Here is a 16,707-nt window from a genome sequence, read left to right as displayed (position 1 = left end):
GCAGGTATATTCAACTCAGTTAAAAAAAAAATTATCAACCTTATCAGTGGTTTAACTGGGTTCAAAGAAATGTCAATGGATGAGTTCTGACTTTTCTTAACTCTATGATTCCTGCTAGATTTTCTTCCATCAATTAACTGGACCAGGAAGGACTAGGAATGTGTTTAAACTAGGAAGATAAGATGTTTGAAAAAGGAAAGAAAACAGAAAAACACTGACACCCAAAATGAAACAGGGATAACTGACGACATTAATCATTCTTGCATAATCAGTACAGACTTCTAATGATAATGAAGAGATGAGCAGTCTGTGAGCAATGTCAGGGTATCTGAGGAAAATGAATAAAGGGTAACCCAATAGTAGAGGACCAATGGATAATCCAGTGATGAGCTCCCCTCAAAGGACAACAGTAGCTCTAAAAGCAGGGAGAAGGATGGATTTCTGGACTTTCAAGGCTGTAGTACAGGAACATCCAGATCTGGACCTTGGTGTTGGGCTCCAGTCTTCCAGATTCAGAAAAGTGACCAATGACACAGGCACAAAGGAGAGACAAGCAATGTGCAGGCCAGCTGCAGCAGGCCTCTACCACAAAGAACATGGGCAGCAGTGACAAAGGACAGGGACACAATGATCACAAAAAACAGTGTTCCTGTTTAAACATTATTTCCCCAACCCTTTTCTCTCTATTATAACAAAAATCAGTCAAAAGTAAAAAAAAAAAAAAAAAAGCATTCCAAAAGCTGAAGATTGTTAAAGGAAACAAACAATGAAATATTATGAAACCATACAAAAATACCACTATACAATAACATGAAGACAGCAAGGCTAATAGAGAAAATGGAAAACGAAAATATTAGATAAACTACAGGCTTAGGCAAGGTTATGTAGATTACCAGAAAACAATTTCTTGGTTTTCCTTTTAAGAAATAGCTCATTTTAATATAACTAAATAAAATATTAAACATCATTTTGTTTATGTTCATTAAACACTTCACCATAAAAGAAATTAAAACATTTGTGGAATGACATGAGAATAATTAAAACAGTTTCAAACAATTTCACCCCATTATTTTTTTGCTCGTTCCTTAGTTTATATATCCTAATTTGACTTTCAATGAATAAAAATAAGAAATGCTTTTTCAAACAAATCATATTCTGAATCTCAAATTATGCTTACAGTCTATACTGTATGCAAAGGAGATGAAGGAACCACTAGACCTTTAAGCTGTTCTCTAATAAAAGTGACATTTTGTTAGTATGTCCTTGAGTGGGTAAATATTAGTTCACATCTTTGAACACCATAGCACTGTCCCTACTTGCTGAATAAGATTTTGTGATTTTTACTTTTTTCTTTTTTAATAAAACATCTTATGAAGAAGCAGTAATCAATCTGGCATTCCTATCACTGCCAAATTAATAAGGTTTCCATAGCAATATATTCTACCTGTTTGTCTATAGGTGTTTTTCACTGCACCTGTATTTTGCCTTGAAGATTCAAATTCTTCCCATAACTGCCTTAATTCACTGCAACCCTGAAATATCACAAAAAGGATGAATTACATAAAATTGCACTGCAAACTCAGTTTCAGAAAGAAGCAGAACATGATGCTGACATCTGAATGCAGAATCTAATGCAAAAACTATTTACAGCTCTCTGCTATACCAGATGATGTTCACAGCTCAGGGGAAGCCAAAGGGTGGTTGTGGGGAAAGAGAACAGCACCTGCTCAGTCGGACAGAAAACAAATGGCAAATGCTATGTTACACAGCATGGGGGAAGTAGCTGAGGTATTTAAGCCCATCACCATCAAAAAGACAACTCTAGAAGTTCAGTAAAGCAGAAGGAAAACCTAAAGGTGTCTGAGACCAAAGCTGCCTCCAGCACAGCCCAAATTAGTGGGACATCAGGAGGAATAATGAAGATTAATAGCTAAATCAGTCTCTTAGCGACGAACTTAGAATCATACAATCATTCCGGTTGGAAAAGACCCTCAAGACAATTAAGTCCATCCATAAACCTAGCACTGCCAACTCTAACTTGGTACAATTCTTCTGTACATACTTAGGCACCTTGGTATTCACAGCTTAGTATCGGCAGAGAAGATTTTTCACAAGATTAAATGTAAATCCTTGGTTTTACATGCAAAGGAAAAAATTGCTTCCTCTCTTCTGTGCAACTGGGCTCATAGATTATCAGCTCCCAAACTGTGCAATGGCAGATCATAAACTTGCCCTTGGAAGATCAAACAAGCAAAAGTGCTTTTATTCTTGTCTACCTTTTATGCAGCACCTGAGTTCAAGGGGAAAGATGACATTTTCATTACAAAAATAAAGCCCCTCTCTCCCCTGATTAAACAGGTATGTTCAAATTATGTTCCCTTAAGACTTTTTCTCAAGGAAATCTTCAACAAACACACTGTGATGCACCAGCAGAACAGGAAACTAGCATAAACAAGTAAAAATCCATTACGTTTAATGACTTACACACCAATGTTCTTTACCATAGCAGTACTCAAGTCTATTTAAAGACATATGAGTATTGTATGTTAACAGAGAATATATTTAATTTTTTAACTGAGTGGAAAGCTATAGAGCAATAGAAAAGTTTTATGGTAATGTCGTACTAAAGAATAAGCTTGGGTTCATTCAGCTTTTTTATTATTATTCTGCTTACTTCATGGATGATCCACTTGACAGTGGATCTTGCTTTTAAGGGTGAGCATGTGGATTTACAATCTCTCCTACATACTGTACTCACACAAGTGTAGTTTGCTGCCTGGAAAAAAAAAGGTGCCTCTTTTCTTCTATTTGTATTTTCTAACCAACTGTTACAGAGAAATCTTTACAATTCCTTCATCTGGGAAAGACTAGAGACTAGTGTTTCACTGACTGAAGAACAGGACATGAGAGTTACTGCAAAGCACATCTTTACCATGACCTTGCAATAACCACACATTTGCCCTATTTTTTTCCTCACAAAATAGTACCAACCTTGTTTTAAAGAAGGGAGGCTTAAGGTTTTAAACCACTGCTGAAGATGAAACAAACTAATGAACTCAAAGTCCTCTTTTCTGATCAACAAAGCAGAAGACATTTAGACTTGTCTGGGAGCATTTTAAAGTTTCTTTGGAAATTCTAATGTTTCTATTATTACTTAATTTCATTAACACCTTCTGGGTGTCAAAGCATTTTCAAAGTACTGACATCAGCAGTTCAGAAAAACGGAAAGACTGGAATACAAAATCAAAGTAGAAAGGAATATCCAGAAGTATATGTATTTTAAACTACCTGGGAATTAAGGAACAAGGCACAAAAATAGCAGCACTAGTTTTCCTCCTTTCAATGCCAACTCACAGCAACAGCCCCAGAGTGTTTAATCTCTCTTTCTCAACAGGTGATCCTGTCATTCCATCCAATGCTATACTCCAGCTTTCAAAAAAAAAAAAAACTAACCCACATTTGCAGCTTTCCCAACTGGCAACAGCTCAGCTATCCTACTTTCAACAAATTCAACCAAAAATTCTTACTGACTTCAACCAAGATGCTACCCTATTTTGTACAGTGACAACTTATGCTTTCAGTGCTATTACAGTCAAACATGCAGTAGGGAAAAGTTCATGGGTTTTAGACTCCACATGAAAGAAAAATTTGAAAAAAAATGTAGAAAACCCAACTGTAAATTTGAAAAAAAATGTAAAAAACCCAACTCTCTCAATATTTCCACTTTGACAAAGACTGTTCCTTCTACTGTGATATAGAATTATTAGCCTCTTTGTGGTAATAAATCAGGTAACTCTGAAAACAAAGTGGGATCTCAGACCTGTCTGGGTAAATGGTATGTGCCACTTCTGGTGATAAAACTGCCAGCTCTGAGTACACATTTTTTGCACATTACTTACATTCACGATACAACATCTTTCAATGACCACAAAAGAAGTTTTTCCACCAGAAAAAAAGAATGTCAAACACCCTGCACTCAAACACATTTAACTTCTCTTCCAACAAGGAATAAGCAGAGAAATACCACCAAATAAAAACATATTTTACATGTTCTCTGGGGAAAAAAAAAAACCCAGAGAATTTTAAAAAAAACCAAACATTTTAATAAAAACACAGGGAAAAAAATTACAGTATTTTAAATCCTTTATACTGGCTTTCTCTTACCTCCCAAAACCGATTTTAGTGTGTATCATGAGAACACCCTTTAATTAAAGAAAGTAAATAGTTTCTTTTTAGAATTACCCTTTGATTCACTTAAACATAGAAGTCATAGGCTTAAGTTTAAGCACACTGACTTCAGATGGATTATTCATTCTCCATATCTGCATCAAAAGGAGTATGGCCAGCAGGTCAAGGGAGGTGATTCTGCCCCTCTGCCCTCCTGAGATCCCACCTGGAGTGCTGGGTACACTTCTGGTGCCCTTGACGTAAGAACAGGGAACTGCCAGAGCAAGTCCAGAGGGCCACAAAGTTGGCAAGGGGACTGAAGCACCTCTCCTCTGAAGCCAGGCTGGGAGAGTTGGGACTGCTCAGCCTGGAGAAGGCTGTGTGGAGAGCCCAGAGCAGCCTTCCAGTATCTAGGTGAGGTCTACAAGGAAGCCAGAGAGAGATTCTCTCTCTCCATCAGGAACTGCAGTGACAAGACAAGCAGGAATGGCTTCAAACTGAAAGACAGTAGGTTTCAATTAGATATTAGGAAGAAGTTCTTTGCTGAAAGGGTGGTGAGGTACTGGAACAGGTTGCCCAGAGAAGCTGTGGCTGCCCTACCCCTGGCACTGTTAAAGACCAGTTGCATGGGGCTCTGAGCAACCTGGTCTAGTAGGAGGTATCCCTTCCCAGGGCACAGGGTATCAAACAAGCTGACCTTTAAGGTCTCTTCCAACCCAAATCATTCTATGATTCTATCTGTACACTTAAGCAGCAAAGGTTTCAGTGACCTTGACCTTTTACTTAGACAACTTTTTCAGATAAGCATCAAATGAACTGGGACCAGGCACATCACCCATTCATTCTGCTAGAGTCTACCTGACACTACTGTCGTGTTCTGGTCCAGAAAAACATGAATATTTTTAAATACTTCGCTGGATTATGGATTCCATGCAGGACAGTTTGCTGGCTCAAGCCTTTCACATGCACCTTCTGCTGACAGACAGATCTTCTGGACATATTGTCAATTCATGACAAGTTTTTGTTTTTCTTTTAATCCTTAGTGTGCTATCGATTATTAACTGGAATCCACATGCCAATATGATAATTTATGTGTTTGAACTTAAAAACACAGATTCATTATATTAGGCTAAAAATTGTTCTATTTAAAGGACACTGTCACAAAAACAACCCCAGTGCTGCTCCCTGTGTATTTTATTTTACCAGCATGGCATACAACAAAAGACATACTCTTAAATATCATGAAAATACTTACCTTTAACCTTGTAAATCCGTAAATGTGTGTAAGTACAACCCTCAGTATCTCAATTATGTAGGAAACACTTTATAATTGAGCATTAGCTTCCCAAAAAATTACAATGCATTCACATAACTGCGTAAAATATTTTGTCAATTAGAACATTTGGAAGTTTCACATAAACAAACTGAATTTTCATTTTAATAACTGAAAGCAAAACCATACAAGTTAAAAAAGACATTTTATGCAATTATTTCAGGCAACTACCATTAAGGAAATAATAAGCAACACTTGAAACAAATCAGTTAAAGGCTACTTTTCTTCAAAGTAGCAGCCTAAACACCAGACAGTTGTTCATTTTCAATGAACACGCCAATCAAGTTATTTTTAATTTTTATGCTGACTTCTTTCTTGGGAGTTAAAGAGGAACTAAATATGCCTAGTTACAAAAAGGAGTCAGAAAAAAAAATACCACCAACCCTGGTAAGATCAGAAAAAAAAAGTGATGGAAAAGGAGGATAAGGAAAAACTAGCCAGATGTTTATTATAAGGCGGCAAAGAAAAAATATTCAAGACTAGTTTTTCAAATGACAGGGGACTCCATAACTCACCTACACAGATGCTTCCTATATTTAAACCTGAGGAAGACATCATAAAATTCTTAGAGATTGTGTTTTTTAAAATTACTTCAATCACTTCATGAAAAAGAAACATGTATAGGAACATGGCTTAAGGCACTACTTACCTACTACCCTGATCTTTGATGAAAGCAGAAAATAGAATACATAGCCAGCAGCTGAATCTTCTTTCTTTGGTTTGAAAAATATATCTTTACTGGCAGAGGGCAAATTATCTGAAAATTAAAGCCCTTTTCATATTAAAGTATTCTGAAAAGCAAAAATCAGTTTACATTAAATATTTGAACAAAGAGCAGCGAATGTATCAGAAATGTATCGAAACAGAATGAGGAACTACTACAATATAGTATTCTTAATCTTTTTGGTTTGGTTTTTGAACCAATACATAAATACAGGCACCAGTGCATGCCTAAATCTGTGGACATGTGAAAGAAACACCTAATGCAGATAGGAAGCTTCAAAACTTTAGGATTAATGCAAAGACACAGGAAAAAAGAGAGACCATAAGAAAAGCTCGAGTTAGTGCATCATTTTTGTCAGGAAAGCTTGGGAATACTAAAGCCCTATAATGCTGAAATCAAGATAATAAGAAACTTAAGTCACAAGATGTGTTCTGTCAATAAGTAAAGATGAATAAATAAAATCATCAGCCACGTTTTAATACTTTGTGCTTGAGGGCCAAGGTTTTCACTACTACTGACATCCCTGAATTGAGTTATTGACTCACAAAAGCTACAAGTATAAAGATACTGAATTATCCTTATGTATTGTCCATTTCATTCTTTCTCTCCCCTGTCCATAGAGCTGCCCACACCCCAGCTGAAAGCATTTGATTAACTGCTTCACTTTTGACATGAAAATCCTGCAGGTTTATCTGGCTCCTGAACATTTTGCAAACAGTCCTAGTAAGAGGTGAAGTTAAAAGACTACAAATTGCAATTTCAAAACATTTCTGTAAGAGAGAAGACATTTCTTTGGTTCTTCAAATCATGATGCACATAGAATCTTTAACAACACAGTTAATTTAAAGCCCACATATTGGGTATATCATTTGGTTTGGGAAAGTTTAATATTAGACTTAAAAAAATCAAAGTAAATTACAGGTATATTCCTCACGAATTTGGAAGCTGTATTAAATATATAAGGTGTTTAAAAAAGGCTCAGGCTCAAAATTTCTCAGTGCATTCAATAACATTGTGGCATTTACAAATATGATCTAGAAAATGTAAAAATACAGAAGAATAAAACTGGCAAATATACATGAAGGAGGCAATGTATTTTTGGCAACAGTCTTCTCTGACTTTTCAGAAGAGAACCTGGACTAAGGAACAGCTTCCACTAACAGGTACAAGGGCTCAGTAAATTTGCTGTCACAAGTGAATTAACCTTCAGAATCCAGCAGAACTACATCCATTTACCAGGCAGCGAATTTTACTCCCCAGAGTATTTGCTCTGTGACTACCACTCTACTTCCTGCCCAGGTGTTTTGTAAATCCATTCCTAACACAAAAACAACTAAATACTTCACTGAAAATGCCACTGCGATTAAACTTTTGTCAGAGTATTAAAACAATGTGTTTATTCTTATTCCACAACTGCCTCCCTGCCTCCTCTCAAACTCAGGTCTCAACCCTGTCATGAGAAGCATGGGTACAAGTGATGACAAAATCCTGCCAGTTACCAATGCTTTAAAGAGATTTCAAGAAAGCATAGCAGGGAGCTTGATACAACTCACTTCTTGGAACCATCCTGGCTTTGCTCAGAGGCCAATAAAACTTCTTAGGTGAGAGGCAGCACCTGTCAGCACTGGGTTGCTCCTCACCTTTAAGAAAGGGGAACTAGTAATCAAGGTGAAAGACAGAATCAGAGGAAGCTGCTCTTTGCAACAGAAATACAAGGGATTTAGTATCTGGTCCACAGAGACAATAATCCAAATTAAAAAAATACTAATATAATTCAAATACTCCACAAGTTATTTCTATCCCAATAACAATTTCCTATAACCTTGTTTCTTCCTGCCTGTACAGAACATATTTACCACAAAGATATTTTTGACTGCTGAATTTGGTGTCAGGTCACCTGTTATTATAGCCCCCACAAAAGTGGCAGCTATTGCTCTTATTTTTTTACCTACAAAAATTGTTCTCATGAATACTGTCCCACTGTAGAAGCTGCTAAACTGACAAACAAGTGCTGGACTGCAGAACACCTGTCTCCATGTCAGGCAATTGTAGAAAAGCTGGCATTACTTCTGTGTCACCAACTGATATCCACAGAAACAAAACAAGGTCTGGTTCACTTATGCACCAGGCACCGATATGTTCCTCTTCATTTTGTTGATTAAATGTAAATGCCTTGGTTTTATTTCACACACTGCAGTGTGGGACAGAGACCATGCCCCACTGTACATTCACCTACTGGGAAACTGCTTCAGAAAGAACGTGCTAACTACATTGAGTGGCTTAGTAAACAAAAATAGTTATTTTAAATTCTCCTACCTTCCTAGGAAAGACAATTACTGAGGAGACACATTCTGGCAATACTTTACAACATTCAAAACACTATATCTTAATAAGGAAATGTTTGTATTCAGTTACACAACATGAAATTACTAGCCCACAAAACAGTGGTGTGTAAACTGCAGTCTCACCCCACTGGTAAAAAAAACCCAAAATCTGGTAAGTTTCACAGACAGTAACTTTTAACTGCCATCATTACATCTCTCTCTTTATATTTCAGGGAATAATTTCTCTTCTTTTGAGAGAAGATTTAAACTTGCATGAGGAAACTGTGGAACTCCCTAAATATCTGTGGGATTCCAGTGCGTAAAGAAGATGGTGAAACTCTTAAAATACTCTCTGCAGTTTTCCTTCACAGTAGCAGAATCTTCCCAGTGGTGATTTTTACTAATAACAAGAAATTAGGGCACAAAAAAGATGGAGATTGAGTCAGTCATGCCAGGCATTCTCAATTCCTGTGGTGATTTCCAAAGAGAAAAGACAACAAAATTCCTTGTGGAATATATATTGGTACCAAAACTGTCACCCCTTGCTTAGCTGTCTTTTCTACTTATATGTTGTCACTAAACTATTTCAACATTAAGCAAAGAACATTGCTTCTAATCTGTGATGCAGGACCAGTGACACAGAGAAATTGCACTGATAATGACTTTGAAAAAAACCCTGACATTAGATCATCAATATCATTCAGAACCATAAAAAGCTGGCCATACCTGAGGACATGCCAGAAGAGTTTGTGAGTTTGTCCTCCCCAGCCACCCAGCATAGTCTATGCCAGCAGAAAGAGGAACAGTGGAAAAAAACAAACAAACCAACCAGTAGGGTGATACAATAATCAAGATTACTTGTATCTGACATAAATGTTACTATTTTACCCTGATTTTGCAGGGTCTCACTTATCTTGCCCAAATGAAACACTGAGCAGGTGATCACCCTGTCCCCATCCATACAGGATGCTGACACATCTCCTTAGTCTGTTTTTCCATATGTCAGGATGGATGGTGCTCTTGACATTTCAATGTGCATAAATTCAAAACATTTAGATAAAACATTGAAACACATCCAAATTTCACAGCCACAATCACCAGACTCTTACAGATACCTGCTCACTTGGTACATCTTTTCTCAAAAGCATTAGAATGACTAAAGAGGACTCAGATACAAGCAGTGGGGAGAATGCGGAGCATCAAGCCTTACTTCCTGCAACCACTGCAGAGCAACATGGTCTTCACAGCTCTTTAGGGAGAACCTCGAGCTGTGGCAGCTCAGATAATCTTGAATAATAGAAAAACAATCCACAGTAGGGATATAATTATGCACCAAGATTCAAGAGAAGTTGTCTACATGTAAATTGCTGAAGGATGTAAAACTCTAGCTTCTGTATTTCCAGTTATGCGTGTCTCTAATGTTTCCGTGTACAAGAAACTCTGATCAAAAACTTGTCGTTTAGAGTTTATACCCTTTTTAGCTCCCAGACACCCACAAAAAAGAAACTTGCGCCTGTCAGTGGCAAAAATTGTTACTGCTTCAAATTCTACATGTTGCGATTCTTTGAGGCAAGCTGGAGTATTTGCTGCAATCACTCACTGCTGACAAATCTAACTGCATTTCGGACAGACATGAACAAAAACTGCTTCTGCCTCTGCAAAAAACAGAAATCATTTATTTGCACTTATCTCATACTTTCTTTCTACAAGAGGGGAAAAACCCCTGGTTATGACCCAGACACAGGGGATGATCATCTCTCAGCTACCAGTGAAGACCATACCTTCATGAAGATCCCACAAGATTTAACACCTTCTTTTAATATCACAGCTCATAAAAGGCTGTTAACTTGGCTATGCAGATCACAAGAGATGTAGAGGAGTTTTGCCCATTCTCAGTTCCTTTCATGTTAAAAGGGCACTAGGGAGCAATTGTTGCCTCTTTTCCATCCTTGTGTTAGAATCTTCCTCATCCCAGCTGGTTTTAAGAGAAAGAATGAAAAAACTGACACGGCTGTCAGTGCCTGTGCCCTTTGCATGCTGCTGAAAACCAGCTCTAGAGGATCATCTTATTCCACCTGGCAAATAGTCTTCACCAACATTCAGTTTAGCAAATGGAGAAAGACCAATGTCCAAGACACAGTTCAATCAAGACTGAGGTGAAAAGACACAGGAGTGCCAATAAGAACAAAATATATGCAGTTTGTAACCAGTATTTTGTTATTAATCTCTCTCCTAGTATTAGTGTTTTCCAATCTGAGATTTAGTGGTTGTTTCAGATGGTTCTGGAGGAGAGGAATGAAGCTGGTCAAGACAGCCTCTTGCATCAGCAGCTGAAACTGACATTCCCTTCCATTTCTGTCCTTATCACTTCTTCACCTTAAATGTAAGCAACTACAGTGCACTTTGCATACCACAACTGACCAAATGTCCCAACTGTTCACGTATTAGATATCTGCACACCACACTGAGTCTAGGCAATGCCTTTCCTGCGGTAAATGATGATCTTCCACGTGTCTGTCTCCAAACATTCATCCCCAACACCCAGTCCTGATTCTTAGGGCTGCCACTGTGAACACATACTCTCCTCAGAAAAGTTTTGTACCATCCAGGTTATACTTTAACTTTTCAGGAGGCATGTGACACACATGAGATAAAGACAGACAGAAAGCCTCTACAAGGTTTCTAATCCTAGGTCTACAGCTCTCTTCAGTTTCCAAGAACCCGTGTAAGCTCAAGAAGAAAAAGATTCCTCTTGCCTTACTAGGTGAAAGATTGAAATACAAACAGTCACCCTCAGCCTTCAGTTGAAAATAAGCTGATTTTTAACATGTACCTGGCAAGAGCATGAAGCATATCCACTGTGAAGTGGCCTCATATGATCAGATGCAAATTGCTAACCCACAATAACATGATTAAATTCAGTAACATGTCTTTCCCTTATCTGAGAAACTGATTCTCTTCCAGCTTAAGATGAGCAGACAAGCTCATGCAGTAGTAACCTCAGGGATAGATGCTTGTTGTCAGCACATCTTCCATGAGACCACGCTAGTTTTGTATTTGAGGCAGGATTCACAAAATACCTGTGCATTTTTTTATCCTTGAGTCCTGGGGTTTAAAATGTTTCCTACTGCTTCCTTTAAAATGTTTCCTTGAAGTTCACCTGATTTCCCTGTCAAGTGTGAACATGGAGAGAAAAGCAGAAAATAAAAATTCAGTATTTCCTTCTTCCTTGACCTAACTGGTCTATTTAACAGAGGAAAAACAACAGTGGAATGAATAATACTTAAAAAATAAAATCAAGACCAAAGCATACTTAGATGCTTTAATTTCTAAAATTAACATGTGTGTACATTAAGGGAACTCAAGCAGTCCCACAGTGTAGAGCATACAAGATGTAGAAATACTATTTCCTGTACTCCTGGCAAACTTGATCAGCTATGAAGTTGAAGCAGGAGTTCCATTAAACACCTTCATTTAACTTGATTGGAAAGCATATTGAACAAAATTCATTCCAGTAACATTTTTCTTCTTAAAGTATTTATGAATATGTCCCCCCAGAAAGTGTTTTAGGTGGTTTACAACAAGATCTGATTTACATCTTAGGCAGAAGACTGGGGAGGAGGGAAGTGGACCCTGAATTTTAAAGGCATTGTCTTACACTAGCACATCTTCACATGTCATTTTTGAAATGACAGGTATACTGCATCAGTTATACATTACAAATCTTTTACCTAACACAGAGCACAATTTCTTTCCTCTAAAGGAGAGGACTTCTTGTGATAATTGTGGCAGTGAAAGCCAGAAGCAGCACAGCCACTACAGAGTACTGCTCGATTACAGAGCAGGCAGCAGAATACCAGGAGCTGTGCTGCAGTACACACAGAAAAGGAGCTCTCCACTTCATATCTCAAATATGGTTTTAGTCACTGAAAACAAGCACAATATGATTTTTTTTAAGTTGACGTAAGTATCCCACATAATTTCCACAGTCAAGACATCTAAAAATACTTGTTGAAATACCACTGATTGCCACCCCTCAGAAGAGAATCTTCTCCACCACAAAGCACTCTCACAAACATTAAACTCTACATGCAAATACACACTCTGATGACTGAAACATTATCCCAGGTTATTCTCCTTTACTCAGAGTATCAATTGTTGCCAAGGTGAGCCAACAACATTGACCACATCTCTGCTACTTCATTTCAGCAAGACTGGCCAATTTCCATTAGCAAAATTCTGATTTTATCGAGTTTTTGGATAACCTCCATTTCAGCGCATGACTTGTAGGAACAACGACCACAGGCTGCGCTAAGGACTTTCTGCAGTAGATATTCAAGACAGAAGGGGGACTCTGAAGCCAGGAAGGGACAAACAAGGATACCAACACACTAAAATAATCCCACTTGGAGCAAACTCAGTAGCTCTGCACAAGGTTATCACCATTTGCAATATCCCGAGAGCTCCTCACATCAAAACAATGCAGCTCCTTGGATAGTTTTTATGTTTATTTCTTGCACCAGAACATCCTGTGGCATTTACTGCAGTGTGGCAGCACTGCCATCCAGTTCCTGACTCCCAAGATGAACTGGGCATCAAGGGAAATACAACAGCCTTGAAGTGCTCCCCAAAGCAATGCTGTATTGGTTCGGAGTGAGAAAAGTGTCAGTACCCAGTGAACCTTCTGTGCTGCAGTGCCTTGGGGATACAGCCCCCACATCCTCTCTAACAAATCCACCCACCCCTCAAGCCTCACATCCTTGTGCCCACAACCTACCAACCTTCCAAGCCTCACATCCTTGTGCCCACAACCTTTCTTCCTTCCCTTCCTTCCAGAAGACACAGAGCTCTCAAGAAAGCCTGTAACATTTGAGGGGGAAAAGCCTGGGGGAAAAAATTCTGGTACAAACCACTCATAGCTCATCACAAGGAAATCTTTGCCCTCCCAGTTTTCCCAGCACCTCCAGAGCTGACTTTTTTTCCAGCTGAAATCTGTTGCTACAACTAGACTTGAAATTAAAGCTGCACATTACCTGTTTACTATGAGAGAAAAGGGGGGTATGGACTGTGGATATAATAAAGCCAGCAGGAGAGCCTTCCCTGAAGGGGAAAGTCAGCAGGAGTCACAAGGATAAAATGGCATTACTTACCTGCTCACTTCTTTTTTGAGATCTTGTTTGGTTTGTGGTTGTAGGGTACTTTTCTGGTTTGGATGGGTTGTTTTATTTTCATTTTGTAGTTTGGTTCACAAGTGATCACCACCAAAAAACTTCGGCACCAAATTAACTTAGCAGGTCTGTGTTGTTACACAGGAAAATTGCTACTAGTCAGTCCTACCAGTGTTCATAGGGTTGAATAAAGACTAGCTTCTCTCACAGGAACAAAACACTGATTAAAACAATCAGATTACAGGAACATAAAATCAAAGAAAATACACAAGCATTTAAATGTTTCTTATTCTTATATTCTGTATGAGTATTCTTATCCCATATACACAAACATTTGGGATGGATATTTTATATCCTATATAAAGGCATACTTGTATATGCAACATAAATACAATTTATATTACTAAATATTTCACATTCAGTATTACTCCATATCTAAATCATAGAAAGCTATCAGCTACACTGTTAGTTTAAAACAACAGTATTTACATTCACAAAGTCTTCTGATAGCACAATGTACATAAAACGTTCTGCAGACTAACTGAATGGAAATATTTTCTAGAAACAGAAGAGGGGGATGTTAGCATAACTGGCTCTGAACCAGAATTTAACTGTATTTGTAATTGCCTTTTACTCAATGCCACACTAAACTCCTACATTAGCTAAAGATGCACCTTCATTTCATTACTGCACTAGCCGTTTTTCTGTCTAGCTTGAAAGCTTTATTTCATCTATTCTTCATACTCAAGAACTATTAAATTCAATACTGATTAAATATTTTGACCATTTAATATTTTTCCAAGTCTAAATCACAAAAGTTCCAGTGACTGGAATCCTGTTAAATTATTAGCTAAAACTTAAGCACTATACAATGCAACATACTTCAGAAGGCAATAATTTACTTTAGGCAGAGCAGAGATTTTTTTTCTTACACAATTGAAATGCAATAAAGAAAAGTATCAGTGGTAAGACTATTAACATATAAATCTATTCGCCCTTATAATAAAGATGAAAGAGTTAGTTAAACAGAAACAGGAATAAACAAGAACTGTTAACAAATCAGTATTCTCACATTAAACCCATCAGAGCAAAACCACCACTTATTGTTTACTCTGAATAAAGACAAGTCCGCATGTTACAGCTCATGACACAACCTTTATGCAGAATAAAATGAGAAAATCTTTCCAGTTTCTGACACAGCCAGATTAGACCCTTTCTAAAGTTCCCTCATCTGTAAACGCATCTGATATATTTTGACAACTGTCATACATCCTATTTCTGTGATTCCTCTGCTACACAGATTTGTGACATAAAGAAATATGACCACAGATCTTAGTAATGATGTATTTACTGAGAGTAAAGCCTCAAAAGCTCGCTTTTCACAGCTGAAACACCTTGCGCTTATTTCAGCAACTATTTTCATGATGTCATATGTTTGTGATGAACTTCCCATTAGGGACAGGATTTACTAGTCAGAAGGGCAGCAGTTCTGCAAAAGACCTCCACCTCCAATGCAAGGGAACAAGACTCCTTCCACACAGCAATCAGAACCTCCTCCTTTTGAATACTCGGAGAATTGTTGTTCCTAGCAGGAGAGCCAGCTATCCAACACGGCAGCAACCAAACCCAAATGTCCTGCCTCAGGACTCCACATGCTACCACGGAACTAACCTGTAAATCAAAGACATAATTCGACGGGCATACCTAAAAGTAAATGGTCCCAGTCTTTTTGTCTTTGACTCACAGGCTGAAGACGGAGCAAGGGACACAACACCCACCCATGACAGAAGCCCTCCCTGAGGAAGGGGCAAAGACACTTTTTATTAAAACAAACAGTTTATTCTTAAGACCGACCAGAAACCCTCTCGCTTCCGACATCACCGACCCGTACGGCGGGGTTCGGGGACCCGAGGCCATCCCGGGACCGCTGCCGGGACTCGGGGCAGCTACTGCGGGCACTTCTCGCCGCCGAGGCGCAATCGGGCTGGTTCACCGGCGCCCACCGGGAGGGACGGGATAGGTCCGGCAGCGGTCCGGGGCAGAGCCACACGCGGAGAAGTTTCGCGAAGTCACTTCGGAGCCACCTTCCCACCCCTCCAGCTCAAGCCCCCCCGGCTGTAGAAGCCCGGCCCGGGGCAGCGCGGGCGGCAGCACCGCGGAGAAAAATAAAAGTTGGTGCGGAGGCGGGGGGGGCCGGCCCGGTGTGTCCCCCGGCCCGGTGCCGCCCCCCGCAGCCCCCGCTGCAGCCGCGGCGCCGGAGCAAGATGGAAGGCGCGGGGCCGGCCGGCCGCCCGTCCCACCGCGGGGCGGCTGCGGCCGTGCCCGGCACGGGCTGCGGAGGGGGCACCCGGCGGCGCCACAGACCCCGGCCCGCCCGCCCGCCTGCCTTCCCTCGCGGCGGGCGACTGGCGCCCCCGGGGCTCCACGCTCACCTCGCTCCGGCTCGGCTTGCAGGCAGATGGGGATGTTCTTCTTCCAGCCCGGCATGGCTCCGCGCTCCCCGCTCAGCGCTGCTGCTGCGGCGGCGACGGGGGGCGGCTCATGGCATGGCGAGGCGGCGGCGACCCGCGCTCAGGGGGAAGTCGGCGGCTCCGGCGGGCAGAGGCGGAGGGGGCGGCGGCCGCGCGGTGGGAGGGAGAGAGGGGGGGGGAGGGAGGCGGCGGAGCTCCGCCAGCCGGGGGCAGGCGGGGAAGGAAGGCGCGGGCTCGCCCCGGTTCAGCCGGGGACCGGAGAGGGTGGGCGGGGGGATTGTGGGAGGCAGAGGAGGCGCGGAGCGCTGCCCGGCCCCGGCCCGGCCCTGGCGCCGCCGGCAGGTGGCCCGAGCCGGCGGCCGCACAATGGAGAGCGCGGGGCGGCCCGCGCGGCACGGCGGGCCCAGGTGGGGCGGGCGGGGCGCGCCGCCTCTCGGCCGCCAGGTGCGGGCCGGGGCAAGGGGCTGCCCCACGCCGCGGGGAGCGGGCCGGGGGCTGTGGCACCGGTGAAACTCCGCAC

General features: G+C 40.7%; 1 protein-coding gene across 1 annotated transcript in view; it reads right to left on the bottom strand.

Annotated features, from left to right (window-relative positions):
* GRIP1 (glutamate receptor interacting protein 1) overlaps nt 1-16,449 on the bottom strand; it is a 315,370-nt gene extending 298,921 nt beyond the window's left edge. Inside the window, exon 1 of the mRNA XM_030961011.1 lies at nt 16,149-16,449. Within this exon, the coding sequence (XP_030816871.1) occupies nt 16,149-16,203 (55 nt within the window). The 5' untranslated portion in view covers nt 16,204-16,449. The remainder of the gene's footprint in view (nt 1-16,148) is intronic.
* Nucleotides 16,450-16,707: the final 258 nt, after the last annotated feature.

The sequence above is a fragment of the Camarhynchus parvulus genome, chromosome 1A (genome assembly GCF_901933205.1).
Source record: "Camarhynchus parvulus chromosome 1A, STF_HiC, whole genome shotgun sequence".
NCBI lineage: Eukaryota > Metazoa > Chordata > Aves > Passeriformes > Thraupidae > Camarhynchus > Camarhynchus parvulus.
The sequence above is the reverse complement of the archived record's forward strand: the minus strand, read 5'-3'. Positions and strand labels throughout refer to the sequence as shown.